Genomic DNA, 27,421 nt, shown 5'->3' with positions numbered 1-27,421 from the left:
CCTGTTATTGAAGGATAGCTAGTATTTACCAACTTCAGTTCAGTTCAGTTTGTTAATGCCACAAAGTCAGATGAACACCAAATCTAAACCCAAATGGGAACCCCATACAAGTAGCAGCTGCTAGATCATGCTATACTGTACAGTGTACTGGTTGGGTATTCTTCCAAAATGCTCTACTACCTGTGGCATTTACCAGATGACACAGCACAAAATAAGAAGATGAATAAACACATATGTGGATTTAAAAAGCAGCAGAGTAGTTTTAAAGTGATTTAAATGCAACAGTGTTTAACATGGAGAGGATATATTGGGAGCTAAAAGTTTGTAGGAATGGCTAGAGTATAGGTACCAATATTATCCCAGAGGCATACATTTTTGATCTGTGATGTGCCGAGGGCTGCATTGATGCCCGCAGGGTGGTGGTCGGGGCAGAGCTGTGTCTGTGGTATCATTGGTATAGGGGTAGCCTAGCATAGATCTAGTGATTAACTGCAAAATGTGAAACCAGAAAACCTGGGATTAATCCCAACTTTGCCAAACTGTGTAATAATAGGCAAACGGTTTACCTTTCCCTCCTTTATCTTCATTATCACATATAAGACGACCTCCAAATATATGACTACGGGATAAGCCGCTTTAAAAAATCCTTCCGTGTTTGATTTAATAAATTATAGTGTTATGTATAATAGGACCGCTTGCCACCCGAGAGGATGCACATAACTAGTGACTTAACGCTTAGTTTAATAGTAGCATTGTTGTCAGGATGGGTGGGGGATAAATTAAGGTTTTTAAATTCATGTTTGAAAACTATCACTTTAAACAAAGAAATACTTCTCAACGCACTAATATAATCTGATGTACTAAGGAGAAATGGTACTGCTTGTTAATGAAATTCACTTTTTGAATTTTGAAGAAATATTATAAAATGTGTACACTTTTGTTGCAAGATGTATTTAAAAATGTAAGCGTCCCTAAAGTTAAAAGATGCAAGATACCCTAGTTACTTCCTTCCTTTCTTTAACTTCACTTAACCTTTAAATAAATGCTTGGCCATTTAACATCTTTTTGATGTTAGTGCTGAGTTGAGTAAACAGCAGCCCAGTTGTGCTATTGACCAAGGGGGCGCACGTAAAGGTCAGGAGGGACGAATGCGGCCCCCGGGCTGTATTTGGAGTATCAGTGGGCTAGAAGAACTAGCTTTTACCTCTGAAAGAACAACACGTTAGAGGTATTATAAAAATCTGTGCTTTTGTGCAGAGTGCTTCTTCAAGTAAAGCCTAAAGCTAGTACCAAACAAAAAACTGATTTGTCCATTCTTCTTATTTTTCTGAAACAAGGACGGTCATCAGACTTGTGGTATTAGAGAGAAGGCATTGTGCGGGCGTGTATAACAGAATTTGAATTAAGGCATTTTGGTTCAGAAAGACACTGCTTTCCAGCATTAATTACATTGGGGAATTGTGAGGCTCCATCTTCGCAACATGAGGAATCCTTAAGGAAACTCCTCTCTCCTTTTCAGTATTGACCCACAGTCAAATCGTGAGTTGTTGCATAAGTGTTTGAAAGTGGGGTGGGGCACATCTGCCTAGGTAACACTCAGATGTTGTTCTCACTTAGTGTTAATAGGACATGGCAAGAACTAGTCTGAACTGGACAGATGAGCAGGGTTGTACATGCCTGGATGAGAAATACGTGCCAGACACTGAATACCAAAATCATCAAAAAATGTAATGAGAATCACAATTTTTTTATCGCAGGAGCACAGGTTCACACTGCGAAGAAGGATAAACAGGTACGTTATGTTATTCAATTCATTAATGTACTTTGCAGACAAAATGCTGTTAGAAAACAGTGAAGCTTGTACACCCCCCAGGTGGCAAACTGAGCCCTTACTTGATCCTAGCCTACGACAAAATTACGTGTGCCATCTCTGGGCATTAGGGTAGGCATCAAATGCGGATTACAAATGGTTGGAAACCCATTGAGCCCAGTAGAGGAGTCACAGGAACTGGAAACAAGGGCATCATTGTCACAAGAGCATGAGAGTGAAGGCAGTCACTAACAGCATGGGTCAATATGCTAACATGGAAAAAACGGACTACTGAAAGGACTGAAGCTCATGGGCAGAGAAGGTAACACCATCTTGAAAGAGGGGTTTTGTGGTGATTAGAGTATAGGCAAACAGAGGGAAAACAAGTCATCAGTAAACAAAAGGGCATTGCTGTGCTGGGGAAAAATGGATGGTAGCTGCTAAGGGTAGAAGGGGAATGTTATCAAGTTCTCCATGCTGTGTTCATTTAGATGAGGAGCCGCTTGGTGCTATCTCGTCTATTATGTTATTATGATTTGAAATGCAAATCTTGCTCCCCTCACAGGAGAGGAAGCCGACCGGCACCTGGACAGGTCAGTAAGGGAGGCATGCCGACACCCGGCTAGTACCACCCCTAATGTGGCTTAATTGAAGAGTTGACCATCTTTGGGATGGCAAACTTAAGAATTCTGGATCAGGGCTATACCTACTTCTCACAGAAAGTGGTTATATAGGGGGCTGTTTGAAAGTGTGTTTCTGTTGCAGTAACCCCCCACTTTTTGCCTCTTTTCATGCAACTTTGACTGAAGTGTACTGAGACCCTGCTGTCCAGGCTCCCAGTACCAGTGTTCTTTTCCTAAAACTGTCCCACAATTGGCAACTTCAGCCCCTAGTCCCTAGTAAATGGTACCCCTGACACCTAGGGCATTGCGACTGAAGAGAGTCCCCTCACCAAGGCCATGTTAACTGCCACTGCAACCTGCATGCCTTGGTGCACACAAAAAAGACAAAGTTGACATGGCACACTGCCTGTGCGCCAATTCAAAGCAGTCCTACCTAAGGTATGGGTAAGTCACCCCTCTAGCAGACCTTACAATCACTAAGGTAGGGTGCACTGTATCTTAGGAGTGAGCAGACATGCTCCTACAATATTTAAGTCTATTCTTAATATTGTAAGTGGCAGGGAAGCCAAAGAGAGTACATGTGCTGGAAACTCAACAACTAGAGCTCTCCAGCACCATGATGGCTTCACTGAACCCTGGATTTGTTTGGAACCAAACAACTCATCTTAATAAACCTACACTGATGCCAGCATTGGATTTATTAAAACATGTACTCAGGGGATACCCGAGAGGTGCCCCATAAAAACCTACCAGCCCTGCTGGGGTCTCTGACAAGCTTTAGCCACCCTGCCACCACCAGACATGTTCTGGACCTCTGGATGTAGAGCCCCTGCTCTCTGGGACCGGAAACAAAGCCCATCCTGGGTGGCAGGGTCACACTACCTCCCCCAGGATGAGCACAGTGCTCAAGAGGGAAGCTTCAAAGGCCTTGCCGCCTTTGTAATACGACCCCGGCGTCTACTTCTTCGTCCGGCCTCCTAGCCTGAGCCTGCAGTCTTTCTTCACCCTCGATCTCCCCCACTGAATTGCATTGGGTGCCCGAAGCTCTTTTGGCACGCAGAAGCCGGTGGCCCCTGTGCTGCTGAGGGTGTAAGTTTGGTGCTGCCTTGTGGCCCCCATTCACTCATCTTAACACCAGGATATCGACCCCTGACAATGCTTCACTCACCTGTGAGCAGTGCATTTTCAAGGGCCTCCAGTCTTCTTTGGTTAACATTGGGCACCGACCCCAAATCTGACCTCTGCACCCGGCCACCCCTGTGCTGCTAGTGGTGCAGTTTTGGTGCCAATTTGAACCTTGCTTGTTGTTGACTTGAAACCCCAAAGACTAGAACTTCCTTGTTTTCCTCCATAGGTTAACACTGCAAAGCTTGAAAATTGCACCAAGTGACCAGATGTTTTTTAAAGTATAATGTATTTTTCTTGAAAAACGTATTAACCATTTTGCAAGCATCTTAGTCTTAAAATAACTCTTGAAAGAAGCTTATTTTTCTAAAATTGGCATTGAGCTCCTTTTTGAGTTGTGGGTCATTTATTGCTGGTCACTGTGTGCATAACAAATGTCTTACACTTGTCTATGCTAGGCCTAAGGCTGCTCACCCACACTACCACAAATGGAGCACTTTGGGTTTACATTGAACCCTGTACACTTCTGGGGGAAGCTTTGGACTCTGTGCACGATATAACCACTTAGTGGTATACCATATACAGAGCCAGCTTCCTACATGATCGTGGTGACCCCAAGGTTTAGTAACCCATTGGCAACTACCCTACACTCCTCCAACGCCCGGAATTCAGTATTGAGGGGAGTCCCTGGAACCAAGGAAATGGATCCTGCCAACCTGAACGAAGAAGGACTTGAAGAATCGCAAAGCTAAAACTGAAGCTCCAGCAACTGACTTGGCGCCAACCCTACCGGCCTGCTGCCTTCGACGATTGAGCCAAAAGATGACTTTTCCTGCAACTGCAGAGTACCCAAAGCCCGGGAGACCTGCCAGCACTTCACCAGGGACCCAAGCACTCCTGAGAAGTAGCAGCCCTGCTTTCCTGCATTCTGCAGGCACCCAAGACTCCTGAGAGGACTATGTGGCCACAGAAAGCCGATGTTTGATGACACCACTGCGTCCATTCCTCCATGTCCGAGATGAGATGGGTCAACGGTGTCATCATCGTCACCCAGCCCTCCAGAGACTGAGTCCACTGTGGCTCTGCCCCAGTCAGCTCTCAGACGTAGTGTGCAGCCTCTGCACACAGGCCCCTTCTACCACAACTTCTCCTGGTAATGAAAACCTGACGCCTAAAGACACCTTTGCACCCATTGCCCCTGGGCTGTGAAGAAGAGGACCAAAGCTGTACTTATGTCCCCGAGCGCCGTTAGGCCTGAGCACCCCTGTTGGTTTAGGCCGACTGGCCTCCCAGTCAAAGCCTGCAGCCTCTCTATGCGAAGACAGTTTTCCATTGAGTACCATTGAGCACACAATGCTGTGTTGAACCCCTGCGTACGGCCACCCCAGTGCCGCTGGTTGTGTGCTGCTGGTGATGCCTTGGACCTTGCCTGCCACTCACCTTAACTCCTGGAGACTTGTCCCGTAAGTCACTGTACTGTACCCGATTGCCACACTTGCTTAATACCAATAGGATAATATTGCAGCTTCTGAAAACTGCACTGTCGACTTTAAGTTTACGCGCAGTGGTCGCGCCCCATGCGCGCCATCCGCGCCTGGACCGCGCCCAGCGCCTGTCCCCCTGGTCCCCGCCATTCCCAACCCACTAAAACCACGTATGATGCCGCAACTCTCTACGCCCTCAATCCCGGACGCACACCACAATGCTGCCAAGCCACCCCAGGACGTACCCACGGCCCATTCGCCTGCCTCTCCTGCAAGTACAACTGCTTCAGGACCCTCACCAAACCCACTCCCTCCACACACAACTCCGACTCCCACCGCCTGAAGTGCATCCTGCTTAACACCCGCTCGGTCCACAAACACGCCACTGAACTCTGGGACCTACTCGACAATGCATCACCGGACATCGCCTTCCTCACAGAAACATGGATGAACACATCATCAGCACCCGACATCGCCATAGCCATACCGGACGCTTACAAGATTATCCGAAAAGACCGCACCAATCAAACAGGAGGAGGCATCGCCATCATCCACAGGAACACCATCAAAATCACGACCAGCTCCGACGATAATCTCGCAACAGCCGAACATCTCCACTTCCAGATCCACACCGACCCCAGGACCACACTTAGAGGCACCCTCATCTACAGGCCTCCAGGCACCCGCACTCAATTCTGCGATGACATCACGGACTTCGTCAGCCCACATGCCCTCGCCTCCGAGAACTACATTCTTTTAGGAGACCTCAACTACCACCTTGAAAACAAACACAACAGCAACACCACCACCCTTCTAGACAACCTGACCAACCTCGGACTCAAACAACTCGTTGACACCCCCACCCATGCTGCCGGACACACACTCGACCCTATCTTCACTTCCAGCAAGCATATCACCTTCGATCACACCACAGCTCTCCATTGGACGGACCACAGCTGTGTTCACTTCAGCTACAAAACCACCCTGAACCACAACCGCCCACAACCTATCCCTCGAAGAAACTGGAACAAAATCACCTCCGACCAACTCCTCACATCACTCAACCAAAACCCTCCCACCCTCTCACTGGACCCAAACCAAGCGGCCACCAATCTCAAGCAATGGATCACCCTCAGTGCGGACGAAGTAGCACCCCTGAAAAAGCACCAGATCAAATCAGCCAACAAAAAGGCTCCCTGGTTCAACGAGAACCTTAAAAAATCCAAGAAGCTATGCCGCACCCTGGAGAAAACATGGAGAAAAAACCCTACCACCGGCAACATGGCCACCCTCAAGGCAGCCACCTGCAAACACCACCAACTGATTCGATCCGCCAAAAAATCAGCGTTCAAGGATCGTCTCGACAACAACTCTCACAACAGCAAGGAACTCTTCAACATCGTCAAAGAATTCACCAACCCCACCGCAGCATCTAACGACATCACTCCCTCCCAAGACCTCTGCAATGCGCTATCCTCCTTCTTCCACAACAAAATAGCCGACATCCACAACAGCTTCGAGAACACTCCCAGCGATCAGCCCTCCCCACCCCCCTCAGTTCCTAATCCGCCAACTAACATCCTTAGCAATTGGAACCCAATCACCACTGAAGATACCACCCGCCTAATGAATTCAATCCATTCTGGCTCGCCAACCGACCCCTGCCCCCACTACATCTTCAACAAAGCTGACTCCATCATCGCACCCCATCTCCGTGAAGTCATCAACTGCTCGTTCAACTCTGCCACCTTTCCAGATAGCTGGAAAAACGCCGAACTCAGCGCCCTCCTGAAGAAACCCACAGCAGACCCCTCGGAACTCAAAAACTACCGACCCATATCCCTCCTCCCATTCCCGGCCAAAGTCATTGAGAAAGCCTTCAATAGCCAACTCGCCGCATTCCTTGAATCCAACAACTCCCTCGATCCATCTCAATCTGGGTTTCGAGCCAAACACAACACCGAAACCGCCCTCATCGCAGCGACAGACGACATCCGAACACTACTTGACAACGGAGAAACTGTGGCCCTCATTCTACTCGACCTCTCCGCCGCTTTCGACACAGTCTGCCACAGCACCCTTATACAACGCCTCAGCAACATCGGCATACAAGGAAAAGCCCTGGACTGGATCATCTCATTCCTCGCTGGGAGAACTCAAAGAGTTCGACTACCCCCATTCAACTCAGAGGCCACTGAAGTCATCTGTGGCGTACCACAAGGATCTTCACTCAGTCCCACCCTCTTCAACGTTTACATGAGTCCCCTCGCCTCCATCGCGCGTCAACACAACCTCAACATCATCTCTTACGCCGACGACACCCAGTTATTCCTGTCCCTCACCAAAGACCCCAAAACAGCCAAAACCAATCTTCACGAAGGCATGAAAGAAGTAGCCGAATGGATGAAACATAGCCGCCTAAAACTCAACTCAGACAAAACGGAGGTGCTCATCCTAGGATCTTCCCCCTCTGCCTGGGACGACTCTTGGTGGCCCTCCGCACTGGGCTCAGCACCCACTCCCACAGACCATGCACGTAACCTTGGCTTCATCCTAGACTCCTCTCTGTCGATGTCCAGACAAGTCAACGCAGTCGCATTCTCTGGCTTCAACGTACTTCGCATTCTCAAAAAGATCTTCCGCTGGATCCCCCTCGAGACAAGAAAGACTGTCACCCACGCACTGGTCACGAGTCGACTGGATTATGGAAACACCCTCTACGCCGGAATCACAGCAAAATTACAGAAAAAACTCCAACGCATCCAAAACACATCAGCGAGACTCATATTAGACGTCCCTCGCCAAGATCACATCTCCGGACACTTAAAAGACCTCCACTGGCTACCCGTCAACAAAAGAATTACTTTCCGCCTTCTCACCCACGCACACAAAGCCCTCTACAATCTAGGACCCGAATGCCTCAACACTCGACTGTCATTCTACAAACCCACCCGCCAACTAAGATCGTCCAATCAAGCCCTCGCCGCAGTCCCGCGCATCCGAAGATCCACCATGGGCGGCAGATCATTCTCATTCCTTGCTGCCAAGACCTGGAACTCACTCCCCACTCACCTCCGCCTTACTCAAAACCACATCTCCTTCAGAAAAGAACTTAAAACATGGATATTCGACAAATAATGATCCCCTCCCCAAGCGCCTTGAGACCCTCTGGGTGAGTAGTGCGCTATACAAATGCTCGAACTTGAACTAAGTACAAAAGTATTTCTTTTGAAATACAGACTTGCCTGAACTAATTGCTTGAGGTGCCTAAATATAAACAAAGATACGTGTTATTGTTATAAGTTGGTATGGATCTCCTTATTGAGTCATGTGTCTCGCTTATTGACTCTTGTGTGTATTTGTGAATGCCTAACACTACCCTCTGATAAACCTGAGGCTGCTCAACAACACTAACTCCTAGGAGAGCACCTTGGGATTGCTAGAGCAAGCCTCTATCCACTTGCAAGGGAACTATTTTGATATATAAAAGAGACAATTACTACACTGGCACTCTTATCAATGGATCCCTTGACCAGGCGAGCCAACACTTCCTCATGGAGAAAGGAGACGTGGTCCTCCACCAGTCAGTCATATGTTGGGGTCATGGGTGGAGGGGTGGTCACAAAGGGGATGGAGTAGCCCCTCTGGACAATTTGTAAAACCCAATGGTCTGATGATACTGACCTCAAGTGGGGCACGTGATGGTGCATCCTGCCCTCCAATGGATGCCCCTAATGGTAAGAGAGCAAACTAAAGGAGTTAGGAGGCTGCAGCAGCCAGAGTGGTGGTTGACTGGCCCAACCTTTGGCTAACTGTCCAACGTGGTCTTTGGGAATCATGTCCTCAGCACTGAAAGAATAAAAAGCCTGTTGGCTATGGTGGCTGGGAGGGTATGGACGTGGATGGAAACCCCTTCCGTTGCAGCGGAAGGGGCAGACGGCGGATTGGGGATGGACCATGGAGAACCCCAAGTACCTGGCCTTAGTTGTGCTATCCTTAAACCATTACAGTGCTCAGACATCCTTCTCTACAAAAAGACCAGAGGCATCAAAAGGCACGTCCATAAGCAAGACTTAGACATCCCCTGAAAAGACAGTGATTCTCAGCTAGGCGTGGTGCCATCCATGTCCAGTCCACATTGTATGGTGAGCTTTCCTGCATCTCTCCCGTTGGTAGTAGCTTGGGAGAATATGGCTCACGCCTCCTCCGAGACCATAAGCAGCACTTGTGCAACTGAATCCTAGATCAAAAGGGAGTATCGGCCAAAAAGACATGCAGTGTTTACCGACCGCAGTGCAGTGCTGGCAGAAGAGAACATCCTCTTCCCAAAGGTATACATTCTGTTAGATTCCCTATCAGATGGAGTGGTAGGGAACATGTCAGAGTTGACCCTAGAGGTGTAGGCTTGGAGTTGCACTTCCCCAACCCTCCGTCATTGCATCCACGGTGAAACATGGACTTGGTCATCAAATAAAATTATTATTTGCATTCACTGCTCATCTAGTTCCTCAAGACAGGCTGCAGAGGCAACCAGCAGAAGTACCTCGATCTTTGGCTGCCTCTGAATCTGGTTTGCTATTACTGACAGGCTCACTATCCTTGCATGTGAAGGGTATGCCTTTACTTTCACAGTGATTACGATCATAAATAACAGATTGATAGCCTGTGACAGTTGAAGGTTTGATTTTTTTCTTATTCAAGGTAAGGTATGGTCTATGGAATCACTGTAAACAAGTTGGAGTTACAAGGGAACTGCCAAAGACTGATCAGTCAACAAGTGCAAGTAATACCTCATCACCTAGTCCCAAGGAGAAGCAACTACTGAAGCTAAACATTTTGTCAAGATATTTGTGGCTGATATTAGGCCAAATGGAAGCACATTGAATACACAATTGAGATCATCTACCTCAAATTATAATCATTTTCAATGTGTGAAATAAATGGGTATGTAACATCCGGCATTGTGGATATCAGGAGAGGCCATAAACTCACTTTCTATAAGTAGCAGTGTCAGCATGCAAAAAGGTTTTCCATTATTCTGATCTTTCTTTGTCACTAGAAAGAAACTTCAATTAAAAGCCTCCTTTCCATCGCTCTTGGGAACTGGTTCAATATTACCTTTGCAAAGCATGATAAGAACATCTGGTTTTTAAGATGTTTGTGCTTGAGCTTGGGTAGTGGTGTTTGTAAAGGACATTGAGAAAGCACTATTGCATGTCGGAAAAGGTTTAGTTCCAAAAACCATTTGTCCAATGAGATTTGTATCCATTTCAACCAGAAAGCAGATATGCTTCACTCTGTTGGCTCTGAAAAAGAGAAGGAGTAAAGATGGTAGCTGCTATCAAGTAGACTTCCGTGGCTAATAAAGTCCAGTATGTTGAGATTTTAGCTTCACCCTTGTAGCCCCCTTGTCCGGTCTGATGTCTGGGGTAAGCTGCTGCTGGAGGAATTCTGTAAACCTGTTGTTGAGACCAACAGTAACAGTCCATCAGCCTCTGATTGGTGTGGCTAATATGGTTTACAGTAATATACAACACAATGCTTGGTTTCTTCCTCTAGCACCGGGAAAGTACTGGAAGTGTCAGTGTTGCAGAACTCTGAGTGAAAGAATTCTAGAAGTATTAATTTTTATTTTGAAGGGCATCACTGATTTTCATGCTGAATAATGAGTCACCATAGAATGACATCTCCAGTATACGATTATGAACTTCAAAAGCAAAATCACTCCAAGAAGTCATCCTTACCTGTTCAGCACCTCCACTCCTTCGAGTTGGTGAACTCCCAATGTTTGACTCCTCTATAGTAGATACTGTGCAGCTACAGAAGCTTTCTCTGCGTTGCTATGGATCACAGTACCTTTTTGTTTTCTGGTAACAAGTCTACATAAAGCGCTATATCTTACTACATTTGACAATCACATCTGCCTAAGATAGCCGTAGCATTAGCTGCCCTTACAGATATGGCAGCCACAAGCTCATGCTCTTAAAAAATGCATCCATTCTCTGCCATTTCCTGACATTGGAAGAAGCAGGGGTTCTTTTTTTTCCTTGATCTCTTTTGATGCCACCTGCATTGTGATGTCCTTTGAATGTAGAGGTGGGTTGTCTAGTGCTTTTTTAAATTTATTTTTGAGACTGAAAATCACAACAACTACTGTTACTGCAATTAGCATTATTTTGAATCTTTCTTACAAGATTAATGATTAGTATAGCTCAGAATGATTTTCTGGACAGCTCCCTAAAATCGGATACAAAACAGTTTCTATCCTTGACTAAAATTGGAAGCTGAAATCTTTTAGAAGCTCGCTCTAAGAGTGTATAATTTGGCAATATCATCCAGAGGTGAATCTACTAGCAAACTGATGAATATGTATTTGATTGGAGGCATACAGTTATACAGTAGCTCCCTTTCGTTGACACCATCAGAATCTTGGTCATCGTCTGGTGTGTCCGTACCAGCTTTGGTGGGGACTCTTCTGGGAGAAAACGCTGTTGAAGCAACGGTGCTGGAGTCAGTGACAGAAATAACCCTCCAGATAACTGATGCATGGATTGTGGTTGTGGTAGTTTATGTTCTGGTTAAGAAATGTTCTAAGGAATTAGCAACGTTCAGGGTTGAGGCTGTTATAAAGACTCATTAGTAAAAGTTATATAATAGCCTGCCATGTTGTACATCTCTAATGAGATCAAAACTGATACGTGAATCATTGGTGGCTTGTTGTATTCCTCTTGCTCCTCATCACAAAGGTCAAAGTGGCAGTCATGAGCATGTTCATCTAGCCATTCCTACTCTCAAAACGTTCTTTCTTACGATGCTGGCACTGGACCTTGAAATGACTTTAGCTTTAAATGAGACCAAAATCATCCTCTGGATCAAACTCCTTCACTGGCTCAATCTCTAGAAGTTTATGAGATGGTTACGGAGGTATATTGCTCTGGAACTATTTTCCAGCAATAGAGTTAATGGAATAACTTTGTCAAAAATTAAGATATGTGCCTCTCTTCCGGTTTCATACTTCTTCATCAATAGGGCTGATATGCACTCTTTCCAAAACATAGAAGAGGATTTAGGCAGTCCTGAATACCGTAAAGACGTTCAAGGTGCCTACATGGAGATGGCCAGAGCCATTTAATTATCGCTCTTCACAGCCTCCAAACTGCTGGTCCCCTCACTGCTGGTGCACCAAGAGCCACAGAGTTAGTGAACTTGTCAGTTAGGAGTGCTGGATGAGATGGCTTTGTAGGTGATGCAGCTGATTTTAAAGTTATGGTATACAGACTTATACAGACTTATACAGGTATACAGACTGCGCGTCTACCCGCAGGTGTCTGGGCACTTGCTGCACATAACCATGTCTTCAGTTCCTTTCTGAAAGTAATGAGGATAGGTATAGCCCTAAGATGTGGTGGAATAGAGTTCCAAAGCCTGGCTGTACTGTTCATGAAGCTCTTTCCTCCCCAGTTCACTATTCTGAATCTTGCGGTGGTAATCAGTCCAGCACTGGCCGACCGAAGATGTCTGTTTGGAGTATGCCAGTTAAAAAGCTTCCAAAGAATTTCCAAAGAAATTCCAGACCTTCGCTATGCAAGGCCTTACGGCAGCGCTACGCGCTTTGAATTTAATTTGTTGTCGGACCGGGAGCCAATGTAGTTCCCGGATGCCTGAAGACACCAAATGATATTTGGGAATATCCAGAATCAATCTGGCTGATGCATTTTGCACCGCTTGGAGCTTTCTGAGAAGTTTTTCCCTTAAGGTTCATATACAAGCAGTTACAATAGTCTAGTTTTAACAAGACTAGTGCAGATACTACAGTCTTCCTGGAATTTCTAGGAATGAAAAGGAAATATTTTCCATTAGGTTTTGATAGTATAGAATGAAAAAGAAACTACTTTGGATACCTGGGCCTCATATCTGAGCTTATTGTCCACGATGAAGCCCAGGTTTTTCGATTTGATCACCGGGATTGGAGGTGAACCCAGACTAACGGGCCACCAGGCAGAATACCATGCTGGAGATAGATTGCCAAATAGCACAACCTCAGTTTTACTTGAGTTGATCTTTAGGCAATGGCTACTCATCCAACTGCTCAGAGCAATCATGCAGTCATGTAATCTTAAAGAGCATGAGACATCATTGTTCACAGCCGATACAACCAATTGTGTCGGGCTTAAAAGGAAGCTTTTGATTAAGGAGGCAAGTTCCGAGACATAGATATTGAATACCATTGGGCTTAATGAGGAGCCCTGGGAAACCCCATATGGTAGTTTAAAGGGTGAGGATTTTAACTGACCAAGATTCAGAGTTTGAGTTCTCTGTGGTAAGAAGGATGTTAACCCAAATTGACCAGGGCCTAATTGCCAATTCCCGACAAATAAAGTTAAGTAACTCTGCATTGATTATTTTCTCAACAACTTTTGCTGGCAGGGTAAGTCTCAAGATGGGATGATAATTGGCAGTGTTGTTAGTATCAAGAGTTGTTTTATTGATAAGAGGAAGAATGCACGCTTGTTTCCTTGTAGAAACATTTGATTGAACAGTGAAGAAAGATAAGAGGCAATAGGCTGACCCGCAAGCTTTAAGATCTTCGGGGGACATGGGTCGTCTGGAGAGCCAGATTTAAAATCTGAAAGGAGAGAAGCTGCTTGGTTGGGAGAGGTAGGGGTAAAGTATGTTAGGGGACGATAGGCCGTCGCGTCCTGCTTGTTTATATTATTGAAATCTTTGATTTTATCGACTAGGTCAGAGATTTGGTCAACCTGGTCTCTAAAAGTCCAGGCAAGGGTGTCGCAGAATCCTTGACTGTGCGTTGTTGAGTTGTTTTTGTAACAAAAGAGAGCTTCGTTATTACCTGGAACAGTTCTTTATTAGAGTTAGCAGCATTTTCGCTCATTTGCCTGTAACAGAGATTTTTTTCCATTGATGACCAGCTTTTTATACTTGGCAAGGGCTGCTTTATATAGCTGTTTTTCAGAGTTTTCATAATGTCTGAGCTAGATCCTTTCTTGCCTCCTGCAGGCTTTTTTTCAAGTCTCAGTGCCTCAGAGAACCATGGGGGTGAAGGTTCTCCTCTGTACTTATTGGCTGAGGTGGGGCTAGTTTGGCAAAGGTGATACAAGCCAAGAGGTGCAGCTCATGGTTGAAGAATTAGCGTCCGCACAGTTGTCAGGTTGACTCTGAGCCAAATGGAGTGCTAAAACTGCCGTCTCTATTTTATACCATGGTCTGCTGGAGACCTTATTAGCTGACTTTATAACAGTCTGGCAGGGTAAAGGTAAGTTATAGTAAAAAATGATCGCTCAGTGATCAGACCAAGCTAGCGGGAGAGTCTTAAGGTTGGTGATGGCAGGATTGTTTGAGAAAAGTCCATCAAGAGTGTGACCAGCTTGATGCATAGGGTCGTTACCCAATTGTTTAAGACCTATTTGAGATGTCATCTCTAAGAGGGCTAGGGTGTCTATAAGTAGGAGAATCTAATTGAAATTTGACATCTCCAAGTAAAGTAAATTTATCAGATTGGAGGCCTGATTCGAACAGCAATGACGATTTGCCAGAAATGTATTTTTGTGCCCAGCGGTTTGATAAATTAGCATTCCAGTGAAAGTCTCTTGTTTAAGTATTGTTAATTTAAAAAGGAAGGCCACACAGTCCGTAGCTGGCATACCTGAGCAGGTTTTATCCAACTAAAGCGAGGACTCCACCTCTTTTTAAGGTTCTGTCCAGTCTTAAAAGTTCAAAGCACAGAGGAACAGCTACTCCAAAGTCTGGATCGCTCGCCTCATCACCCCCAAGTTTCTATTCTAAAGAGTGCATCTAATTTAGCATCAGTAATAAGATCAGCTATTTCGGATTTATGTTTAACTAACAACCTGGCATTTGTAAGGGAAAACTGTAGCTTAGCGTATTTTCTGGGTGGCTCTTGGGAATCAGTTATACAAGGGCCTATCTTAGGTGGTGAATTTAAAATATTTTTTTTTACAGTGCGAGCACAGCATCTCTCCCGAGTGCACTGTTGAATAAAGACCTACTTGTGTACAAGCACGGCGGTAAAGGGGTGTAGGGCGCATAAAGCCTCACCTTTGGAGAAGATCCAGGGTCCCTAGCCCTAAGCCCGCTCCAGGCGCAGACTGGCTTGCCTTTGGTGGCCTTCAGCAAGCATAGTTAAATACCCTCGAAGGGAAGGGGGCGTGTCTGGCTTTGGCACTAGAGCATAGAAAGAAAACAAGATTGGCTAAAAGGACAGGCTTTCCAACTAGGGCCCAACAACACCTTTAATACTACTACTGGCAACCAAAGTCAAACAAAAAAAAAAGTGAGGAGTAAAAATCAAAAAAGAAATCAAAAGCAATGTTGATGGTCCCAGCCTACGATGGCGACCACCCAAACGGGTACCAGGCACCTCCAGGAACACAGAATACAATGAAAGTAAAAGCAAACTATCGTCCGCGCTCAGGCATGCTCAGGAGGAGCAAGTGGGCAAACAAAAGGAGGAGGAGGCTGATATGGTTATAGTTCTTAAGGCCCTTGATGGAGTGTGCTGCAGATTTTATAATGCCCTTAAAGAGTGGCCAGTGTGTGGTGTGGAAGGCCTATAATCCGGAAGTCAGAGTATTTGGGCTTGAACATCAGCTGTGAAGACACTTTCGTCGAGAAAAGATTTGCTTTCTTAGAGAGAAGCCACTGATTTTCTTGGTGCTATGATCCTTCATTGTGTGGTTGGGAACCAGAATATATATATATGTGACATGGCACTGGGTGATAGCTGGGTCAGATGTTGAGCAGGTTCTTTTAAGTTGAGCCAGGTTTAGATCAAGTTTGTTCTAAGTAGTGAAAAGCTGGAATTGTGTCTTCACTTCAACTTCCAGTGTTCAAACGCATTACTTTTGAAATGCAGTGGGTGGTCTACTGAAGATCCTTCATTCACATTGTAATCTCAAACATTAATATATTATTATCCAGTAAATGTTGGTGGTGCCCAGATATAAAAAGACAAAATGTCATGGACACTTGTTTTCTGCCCTGGTTGCTGAAGCCTGGAACACCACCCTTTCCCTCAGCATACACAACTAATAAAAGACATCTAGCCGTCCGAAAAAATGGAAAAGAAATGTATAATTCTCATAAGACGATTAAAATTGCCATTATTAAATATCAAAAGTGTTTTTTTCAGATATAATAATGCATGCGCTTCAAGATCACAAAATCCACAAAACTCAATGCATGAATATTACAGGAATTGAAATCAAAAATGTTAACACTTAATATAGTTTAAGAACAATAAATAACAACAATCACATGCAAAGTGCCAGTGCCTCAATCTTAAGAATTGCAAAAAACACAGTTGATGGACAGAATGTAGAACAATGTCATACATTCACCCCAGTACAAGGATCTGGGCCTAAATCCATCGTTTTTTTGCACTCCACACCACCCTGGGTTAGACACTGGCTATATGCAAATCAGCTCTGACCCTGTGCCTCATGGGAACAGTCCAGTCCGAACTACCAAGCCACGTCTTTCCCAGACCGGAATCAAGCATCCAAGGACCGGTTTCTGGCTATCAGCCTTCATCAGCCTGGATAGCTTGACTCCAGTGGTGTGGAGAGCTTGGGACTCACGTCTGAGCATACCCAGCCCACTCGAGGTGAAAATTGCAAAAAACACAGTTGATGGACAGAATGTAGAACAATGTCATACATTCACCCCAGTACAAGGATCTGGGCCTAAATCCATCGTTTTTTTGCACTCCACACCACCCTGGGTTAGACACTGGCTATATGCAAATCAGCTCTGACCCTGTGCCTCATGGGAACAGTCCAGTCCGAACTACCAAGCCATGTCTTTCCCAGACCGGAATCAAGCATCCAAGGACCGGTTTCTGGCTATCAGCCTTCATCAGCCTGGATAGCTTGACTCCATGAGGCACAGGGTCAGAGCTGATTTGCATATAGCCAGTGTCTAACCCAGGGTGGTGTGGAGTGCAAAAAAACGATGGATTTAGGCCCAGATCCTTGTACTGGGGTGAATGTATGACATTGTTCTACATTCTGTCCATCAACTGTGTTTTTTTCAATCTTAAGAATTACACATAATGTATAGGACACAATAGAGCACAGAGTACAAATATTGTCTATAGATAGGTGTCTATAGGTAGGAATAAAATACACCAAGAAAATAGTGGCTAAAGAAGCATAGTACCACTAAAACATATCAACACTTCATCGCTTTTAGACTACGAATTCGGGTGAGCCAAGCAGCATGTAGAAATTTGGTCACTGCAACAACAATCACCTCTCTGGTATCGGAGCGTAAAGTGGTTAGTGCAGGCACATGATGTCGAAAAACTTAACGTTCACACACAGGTTTTACCCATTGTTTATGTGGCCTAGCATAAGAGGGACAAAAGAAAGAAAAGTGATGAAGAGTTTCTTCAGTTAGGTTACAAGATGGGCACTATTCAGAGCTACAATTCTTCACACCCCATTTAAAGCAAAAGCTATTCACCAGCGGGACTTCATAACTCCATTTTAAATAAAGTTGCAAAGGGGTAGATCCTGGGAGGATGTCAAAGAACAATTCATAAGCAGGGGTTATCTTTATATCTAAGAACAGGTCTGCCAAGCTCCCTGCTTTAACACATTTCAATTCCCTCCTTTAAATGATCTTTAATCAAGGAGTGAGGAAATAGCTTGGCTATGTCCAGAGTATCCCAGAGGGAAGGGAGGCCCATTTCATACAACAAGTACTAGATATAGACAAATCAGGGGATCTTCTCACAACCTGGAGATTTAAGAAGTGCTTTAATCAAAACTCTGTAGGTTTCCAGGTTATCGGTGGACCAAAGTCTATGCCAGTACATAATAGATCGAGACATGAGATGGTTAATCGGGTGGATGCCCATATCTAAAAGTTGGGGGAGACAGGGGTACTCTACAGGAGATTAAGTGATCCTCACAAACCTGTTTTCTGGGATCATCAATCCTATCATGTCCTCACAGTTCTGCACCATACAAAGCTGAACTTTTCACTTTAAGATTATAGTTCTACACCACTGATGCAAGGGTGCATGCATTTCTTATGTAATTTGGAGACAGCATCAGCTTTTTGTAGTTTCAATGCGCTCTTCCTATTCTGCGCAGTCCAGCTGATTCTGTGAGTTAGACAGTCCCCCAAATACACAAACTCCTGTATTTGTTCAAAGGGGACACCCTGCACTATTAGATTTGCCCTGGCCAATTTGTAAGGCTTAAACACCATGATTTTTTGGTTTTATTGCTGTTAAGCTCTAGACCCTGTGTGCTGTAGAAAGTAGGAGAAACTAGTTCCTGTTACCTACAGGCCACTCAGAGTTTTAGAAATTATGCAAAGTGTCATCTGCAAAAAGCAGCATCACAATGCTGTGAGGGCCAAATGTTGGTGCATCATTCCAGGGAGGTCAAGTGCTTGGCCTAAATCATTGATATAAAGCGTAAACAGTGTCATGGCCAAGCGCCAGTTCTGACGAACACCAGTTTTAATATTAAAGGAGTCTGTGGGCTCGCCTTTGTTACCATACTTAACACAAACAGTGTTATAAGTATGCAGCCTGACTAAGACAGACAAGAGGTTAGTAGGAACACCTATCAGTCAACAAAGCCCACATACAAGTGGCCTTTGTAGTTCTGTTGCAGTTTTCCAGTAAAGGCCACACCAGCGAAGGATCTGATCCACCACACTGACCCCATTTCTAAACCCCGCCAGCATCTCAGAAAGAACAGAATTGTCCTTAACCCAATCGAGCAACTGCCCTAGAATAAGATTCAAAATGACTTTCTGAGAGGTGTCAATAAGTCTGATAGGTCTACAGTTCCCTGGCTCATCTTTGCAGCCTTTTTCATAGATCGGCACTATCTTGGCATTCTGCCAAGAACCAGGCCACCTTCCCATAGTAAGCAAAAAAGCAGCTGAAAATTGGACACCCAAATCAAGGGTTCTGTTTGAAACAGATCCCTGGGAATAGAATCAGGGCCTAGCAATTTGTGTACAGGGATCGCCTTGATTGCCTCTACAAGAGCCTTATATTGGAAGATCAAAAGGGGACCTTCACCTGCAAGGGAAGAAATTACATTTTAAAGCTCTCTGCTCTCTCAGTCAAACTTGGCTGCATACATTTTTTGGAAATGATCCACCCAGGTCTTAAGTTGGAGATTGTAGTCCACACCCTGTGGCAGCATTAGGTTTACATAGGCCCTTTATTCCCCAAAACTAAATTGAGTTCCCTGCCCTGTCGGCTACAACCATATCATCCCACAACTGGCGCTCCCAATCAAGTTTGGCCAGCGAGAGTACCTCTTTATGGGCCTTCCTAGCTCTAGATATTACTTGCTTGTTGCCAGTTTTTAGCCTCTCTATGAGAGTATACCTTAACTTCCTACAACAGCTATTGAACCATACACAGTGAGTGTCCTGGGCTCCTTGTGGACATCTTTACTTAGCAAGACTTCAAGAGACCAACGGTTTTTCATGGGACTTCAGAATAAAACCGGGTCAGGGGAGCGGGGGCTACTAGCGGTCAGTACCTGCAAAGTGTCAGCCACCTGGCCATACATCTGGGCCATCACATTTGAATCCTTACAAACAACCTCCCATTTTAGGGTCCGCTTATTAGCCACAAGTGTCAGTTCAGCCCCAGATTTGGAAATGCCACCCTGGGGGTCATTGGGCTAAAGCCCCATAAGAGTCAGACAAAGAGCATTGTGGTCACCATCAAGGCACTCTATAACCACCATGTCTCTAAGGGAGGACCACATCGGAAGTGACAAGAATGTATAATCAATGTGACTTGTTTGCGGTATAAGCTTAAAGGTGTGATTACCACTACGATCCAAGATGGACCTACCATTAGAGGCCCCGAAACTGAAGTGGAGAGATACTCATCAACTGTTAAGTGACCACAGAACATCTCTTTACAGGATCCAAGTCTAGCTGAGGACACCCTAAGATGGGTCTTCCTCTTCGTTAATTTGAAGCACCTGGAACCAAAAGGTTCAAAGGTAACGTTAAAATTGCCCGCTGCAATTACCCTATTATTATGTGGGAGAATATCTATGGCATTTCCTAAAGTGTGGAGAGTACTCGATGCCTATTTGCCGCACTTAATCGATTATAAACATTAAAGGCAAAACAGGAGGTCCCACCCCTAGCAAGAGACAGCCCCAGGACATCTTGAGAATTGATATCAAGCCTCGTAATAGAGAGAGCTAGTGAGTTTTTGACCCACATGATTAGACCTCCTAGTGGACGCCCCCTTCCACCTGAGGTGGCTGGTCAAAAGAAAGTGGTAAACCCTACTCTATGAACTGGCACAAAACGCCATGTTTCCTGCCGTAAACTTATATCAAATAAATCAATCGAAATCCCACAGTCAGGATTTGCCAGATTGGAGCGGAGACTAGCGGCATTCCAGGAAAGTATATTCTAGGCTTTAAGCAGTAATCTTGGAATGAAAGACAATAGAGACTGTTCCTTTAGGGCGGGCAGACCTACAGTGAGGGTGAATTGCTCCTTTTAAGAAGCCAGATCGGTGGTGGCTATTGCCACAATTTCTTGTTCGCCTTGATCTCCCAACTATGCAAGGGTTCTAAAAGCGCCAATTTCTAAGATCTTAAGGGAACAGGAATCTACAGAATAGCTAGAAGTGCCTGTTGTGAGAACTAAATTAGGAACAATGATTGGAGCAATATCAGAGACTCCCTGATGGCCTCTCGTGGTCAAAAGTGCTTCAGCAGCACCAGGTATCAAATTCAGACACTGTCAGTCTTGGCCATCCAAAGGTGACAGGGGTTCATAGGTCAACCACCCATCCACATGCCGAAGTTACCCATTTCCCACCCTACCTCCCCTCTCAACCTGCCGCATCATTACGAATTTGCGGTGGCAACCAAGGGCCCGGTATTTTTTTGCGTTCTCCTAATTGACACCACTCAAGTTCCTCTTCACATTCCATGACGGTTGGAGGTTTGTTCGCTCCCCAAAGTCTGGCCTAATCACATTGGTTTCTAACCAATGGACTGTTTTATTCCTAAAGGTCTCAAAGTTTTCACTTGAATTAGGTGGTAGTTCAGGAAATGGTGTGAACTCTGTTGGAAGTTGAGGATCGCTTTTAGAGGGACTATCATGATAGATAATTAACTGAGTTATAGGCTACCCTCCCCCACTAGAATTACCCCAACCCCCCCACCCCCCGGTGTTGCCCATTGAGCTCCAATTAAAACTGGTCTCTGGCAAGCAAGACAAGTGAAGTATAGGAAGAAGGATTAGGTCCAATTTGTAGCTGCTACACATGTGAATGCGGAGGCTCTGTGGTGGTTAAATGACTATTTCCCGCATCTATAAATAAATAAACTTTTAGGGCGTCAAATTTTGCGTGCACCCTGTCAAAGCAAGTCATTATAGAAGCGTGCTCCACTTTTAAGATGGCCCTAAATTTTTCTCGAGAATTCTCGAAGAACCCATTCAAGAGCTCCTGGGAAAAAGTCTTTCAACCAATCCAGATGACAGAAAACACCTACAGATATCATCAATGTGTAGGGCTCTGTCTCAGGTTGCTGTGGTACTGTTATTATGGACATGGCTACTTTGGTCAACACCAACATATTAAATACATATTTTTTTAAAAAGGCAGCTGTTTCCAAACAAAACCATGAAAAGGAAAGCTTATGGCCAGCATGTGAATTTAAATTAAAGATTTTTATGAGCACATACTGTCTAGTATACCTTTAATTGATCTATTACAAACGCTGTTTTTCTTCTAAGTTATGCTAAAACTCAAAAGTCCATCTTTAGCTACAATGGAAAAAGTAGCTCACTCCCTGTCATCATATTTCTCCCCTAAACCTGTATGCCTAATTAATTGAATCCCTTGTCATCACCACAGTTCGATGTCTGCAACTAAATCTGGCTTGTTTGAAGTCAGAAAAATAAAGGGTACCCCAGCTGTTCTTCATATTTTGCACCTCACATTCAACATTAAATCAAATGCAGTGCTCTAATAAACACTAGCTAGGTAGGATTTCAGATCTTATTTATATAAAGCACTACTACCCAAGGGCGTCTAGGCGCTTGCAGTTCCACACATATGCAATCGAGAGCAGTTAGCGAAGTTGTTATACAGCCAGGTTTGAAGTCCTTTCCTGAAGGAGAGTAGATCAGAGGAGTTTTTTTATCTTTAGAGGCATCTCATTCCACCATCTGGATGTGATACATGTGAAGCTTTTACCGTCCCATCTGAGAAGGTTTAACTTAGGTTCTTTCACGAGCTCCTACTAGCGCAGGCCATTCAGAAGAAGTTACAGTAAATACTTGCGAGAACAGCCCCAGCAAAAAATTCGCATAAGCCCACCAGCACCAATCTCGGAGCAAGGCACTTTTAGAAGGAACTGGGAGTCTGAAAGCATTTACTAAGTAGCATACACTACTTCCAACACTCCTCTAGGATCGCTTTCTACATTTACCAGAAAAACACACTAAATTAAAACCTTTTTTAGAAGAAATTTGGTGCCTATATTTTCAGATTCTAACAGTTTGTTTTCAGAAGTTCACAAATGTTCAATAGCTAGGATCTACAAATTTATTTCAGAAGCCAACAATATGCAGAGTTATGATTGAGGGGGAAGTTTTCAGTGCAAAAAGAATTATTTTGTATCATTGGAAATGAAATTGCAGATTACACATACTATTGGTTGAGAGCTGTCGATTGATTCTTCCCAATAACTGCAGACAAGTTACACTAAAAAACAGTGACTCAACATCCTCTGATCTCCCGAAGGCACATCTGCACTCTACAGAATATAAATACTTACGAATGAGATAATGCAGTTTCCTTGCATTCTCTGATGTCATTAATACGCTTGTTGTAACTGTAAATAGAGCAATATTGAAACATAATTATGACAGCATTACAATTATTAAATAGAATCTTTAAAGAGATTGCAAGAACAGATAACCAACAGGGGCTTTCTCAATAGAGGGACAATATCAGAAGTATCTCGTCAAACAAGACAATTACCTTTTTACCAAAATGCTTTACATGTTTTACAAATAAAGGATTGCATTGTACGTAGTGGAGTTCTATGCAAAAGGATTCCTGGTTATGAAAAGGTTGCCTGGTACGAAACCTGACCATGCCAACCTAGAACACGGGGAACTACCAAGAAGTGCTACTTCTTCTGATCATCAATTTGCATAGAGTGAGGAAGACACTAAACTCGAGTGATCATTTTCAGCTTGATGTCTATCATACAACTTATATGCTTTCAATATCATGCACTTAAGTGATTAGATCTCGAAAATAAATCCAGTACATGCTTATAATCAAACCCTCTTACAATACACTACACCTTGTTCAGACTGGTCTGCTAACTTTGGAAAAACCTAATGCACCTCTCAGGAACAAAAAACAGATAAGATGAGAAGGTACTACTACTGGTAAGTAACTTCATGCTTTTTTGTATGTACCATAGACAACCATATGCCTCGTATCTCATTAGTGCATCCTGTCCAATATCGTGAAACAGACAGCATTGTCACATAGACTTGCATACTTGGCTCAAACTGACTTCTATACAAATCACCTGCACAGAAACTTGAACTATGAAGTCGGGCTTGTGAGATTCGCTCTAGTTGGGTGCATTTTAGGCATGCTATGCAACTACAGCTACGCTATGTGATTACTTGCAGAAATTCGTTCTTCAGTTCACCTTATTTTGAGAATAATATTGCAATTCACAGTCTAACTCAGTCTCCCACTCATTTTAAAATTCCATGTTCATATGCTATCAAATGGGTGCGCTCTATCTTGAGTGGCAGAATGAGCAAAAAAAAGACTGCAATGTAGTGAGAGTGATTGCCAGTAGCTGAGAAGTTTGGAAGGTATACACATATTACCTTTTTATTCTTTGTCATTTAGGGCATCCCTTAAGGAATATTGCTAAATCTATACTACGGTTAAATGAAATCTTGATAACGTGAGAGATCCCTTGTGGTAACGACATATTGTGCACTATAGAAATCTGATGATAAAAAAATGTGGAAACTATTTTAGATGTGGCCTTTGAATTCTAATAAGCTGGTTGTTATGAAAAGTAACGTGAACAGTACACTACATTTCATTTAGTTTTCATGCTAGATGCTTAAAGTTACATTTATAAATAAAATCAGAAGGAAATCTCACCAACCCAGTGAAGGCTGGATTCAGCTCCAGTAAACTGCTTTTCAGCTTGGAGTGAATGCATACTGGTTTCTCTGGAAACATCCACATCCATACCCCTGTTTTCTTACTGAGGGAAGTATTGCCTGAATCATTTCAGATACAACTTATGCAGCTGCATACACCCAAACTCAGATATGTGCTCACCCACACCTGATAGTAAGCTATGGCTTGTACACACTATATAGTAAACCTCTTCCTTTTACTATCATGGCATGGCCATTCTGTATAACTTCCTGCCTCTCCTTGAATATCTATGAATTCAACATGTAAACTGGAATGACTGAATTTTATAACCCTAGAAGCAACGTGGCCAAATTCTGTGTTTCCGTAGTGGGTGGGGGTGAGCTGCTGGAAGGCAAAGCTATATTGTCTAATCAATAACTGGTGTTATGTCTGAAGATGTTTGTATGGAAACAATGTCTACCTCAACCACGCAGAAGAGATGAGATTCAGTGAGATGAGGGACTCTCACATCTTGTAAAATATCTTTGGAAGCAGAAGTATCATTTGCAAACAGAAATATTTATTCAAATGTTATTCATGGCATTTCAAAAGCCTTGAAAGACTCCATTTGATTATTTTTTTTAAAACATATTTTATTGGTTTCATATTCACAAGCTACACAATTCTTATTCATACACAATTTTCGTGCATCAAACCTTCCAGTGGCTCTCCCCAGCTTATCATATATAACCCATCCAATGATACTTCAAATTCAATACAATAAGGGCCGGGCGATTAATATATAGCCTTACTATACATCTCAATTCTGTAAACCTTAATCCTCTTGCTAAAACTACTCGCAACCCCAATACCGCCCCCTCTCCGTCCCTCCCCACCGGTGTGTATTACATTAAGCATCTTTTTCCAATCTCATTTCGTGGTGTAGCTACTATTCAAAATATCCCACAATGTACCTATAAGGGGTCTTCTCTTTGCCTAATTTCCTCCTCCTACTTTTCCTCTGCTTGGTGATCCGATAAAGATTGTACTAGTGTCTCCCATGCGTTTGCAGAATCTAGTGCCTTCTCATTATTCAGATATCGCGCTTGCTGATACAGAAGAACACTCTTGCCACTAGCCCACTTTAGTAACTCAGCCTTCCATCTCTTGCTATTTGGGCCTTCTTTCGATTTCCAAGGCTTTGTTATTTCCCTCTTTGCTAGCAATAACCCCATATCCACAAATTTGCTTGTCACCTAGGTCTTGGATGTATGAGGGAACCAGTGCAGTATGCATGTTGCTATGTCAAAGGTTAAGTGTCTCTCCGTGACCACATTCAATATGTTTCCCACTTCTTCCCAGTAGTACCCCAGCTTAGGGCACTCCCACAGCATATGTTCCAGCTCTACTCCTTCGCTCGTGCACCAAGGGCATGCTGCATCCTCCACTTTAAAATACTTCCTAATCCTACCCGGTGTTAAATATGCCCTGTGTATGCACCAGTTGAAATCTTGCATTCCTCATGCTTTTCCAAGTCCTACGCATTTATCTGTTCCCATGCTGTCTCCAGTATAAGCTTCCCGATGCCTGCTTCCCATTTTAACCTCAAGGCGTCCAGTGGCGCCAATCCTTCATTCAGCATTCTGGAGTACAGATACGTGCCCGCCTTAAAGGTCCCAGCCACCATCATTACATATTGGCATGGGGACAACACTTGAACCTTGCTATAGCGCTTAGCTGGGACGCGCTTGTTTTATTGGGACACCCCGTGGCCTGCACGCATCCTACCCACACCTCGCCGCACCCGCTTCGCGGGTGCCGCTTCGACGGACCTCTGTGAGGAGGAGCAGTTTGGGAGAGCCTGGTGGGTCAGCAACAGCGTCGGCGGAGGGCTGCAGGGCTGCGAGCGTCCAGGGACTCCAATTCCCAGGAGTCCCTGACAGACCGTGTCAACTTCCGGTCCGCTCTCCCTGCCGGCCCGCCCCCGCCCACCGGAGTGATTTTAAAAACCCCTCGCCGCCCAGTATTCTTTGGGACAACACTTGAACCTTGCTATAGCGCTTAGCTGGGACGCGCTTGTTTTATTGGGACACCCCGTGGCCTGCACGCATCCTACCCACACCTGGTGCCGCTTCGACGGACCTCTGTGAGGAGGAGCAGTTTGGGAGAGCCTGGTGGGTCAGCAACAGCGTCGGCGGAGGGCTGCAGGGCTGCGAGCGTCCAGGGACTCCAATTCCCAGGAGTCCCTGACAGACCGTGTCAACTTCCGGTCCGCTCTCCCTGCCGGCCCGCCCCCGCCCACCGGAGTGATTTTAAAAACCCCTCGCCGCCCAGTATTCTTTGGGACATCACTTGAACCTTGCTATAGCGCTTAGCTGGGACGCGCTTGTTTTATTGGGACACCCGGTGGCCTGCACGCATCCTACCCACACCTCGCCGCACCCGCTTCGCGGGTGCCGCTTCGACGGACCTCTGTGAGGAGGAGCAGTTTGGGAGAGCCTGGTGGGTCAGCAACAGCGTCGGCGGAGGGCTGCAGGGCTGCGAGCGTCCAGGGACTCCAATTCCCAGGAGTCCCTGACAGACCGTGTCAACTTCCGGTCCGCTCTCCCTGCCGGCCCGCCCCCGCCCACCGGAGTGATTTTAAAAACCCCTCGCCGCCCAGTATTCTTTGGGACAACACTTGAACCTTGCTATAGCGCTTAGCTGGGACGCGCTTGTTTTATTGGGACACCCCGTGGCCTGCACGCATCCTACCCACACCTCGCCGCACCCGCTTCGCGGGTGCCGCTTCGACGGACCTCTGTGAGGAGGAGCAGTTTGGGAGAGCCTGGTGGGTCAGCAACAGCGTCGGCGGAGGGCTGCAGGGCTGCGAGCGTCCAGGGACTCCAATTCCCAGGAGTCCTTGACAGACCGTGTCAACTTCCGGTCCGCTCTCCCTGCCGGCCCGCCCACCGCCCTCTAACCTTCCTATAACTGGAGTTATTTCTCCCGCAGTGCGGGACGCAGCCCGGGACAAGACCGGGCTAAGAGCGGGCCGTTTGAGGCCGTTCGAGGACGGCAGTGGACGGCCCCGGCCCATATTCCCTGTCCTGTTATTCCCAAACAACCAAGGTAGGCGGGACTTTCATCCGCTATTGACTTTTACTACAAACTTATAATTCTTAAGCGTTTTGGACATAAGAAACAT

At 45.0% G+C, this 27,421-nt stretch overlaps 1 protein-coding gene across 1 annotated transcript in view; it reads right to left on the bottom strand.

Moving 5' to 3' along the window:
- The window catches only part of NCKAP1 (NCK associated protein 1), a 577,107-nt gene that overhangs the window by 356,820 nt on the left and 192,866 nt on the right, over positions 1 to 27,421 (bottom strand). The window contains exon 10 of the mRNA XM_078680487.1: positions 22,883 to 22,939. Coding sequence (XP_078536613.1) covers positions 22,883 to 22,939 — 57 coding nt within the window. The remainder of the gene's footprint in view (positions 1 to 22,882; positions 22,940 to 27,421) is intronic.

This window comes from Lissotriton helveticus, chromosome 3_1 (assembly GCF_964261635.1).
Source record: "Lissotriton helveticus chromosome 3_1, aLisHel1.1, whole genome shotgun sequence".
Lineage (NCBI taxonomy): Eukaryota > Metazoa > Chordata > Amphibia > Caudata > Salamandridae > Lissotriton > Lissotriton helveticus.
The sequence above is the reverse complement of the archived record's forward strand: the minus strand, read 5'-3'. Positions and strand labels throughout refer to the sequence as shown.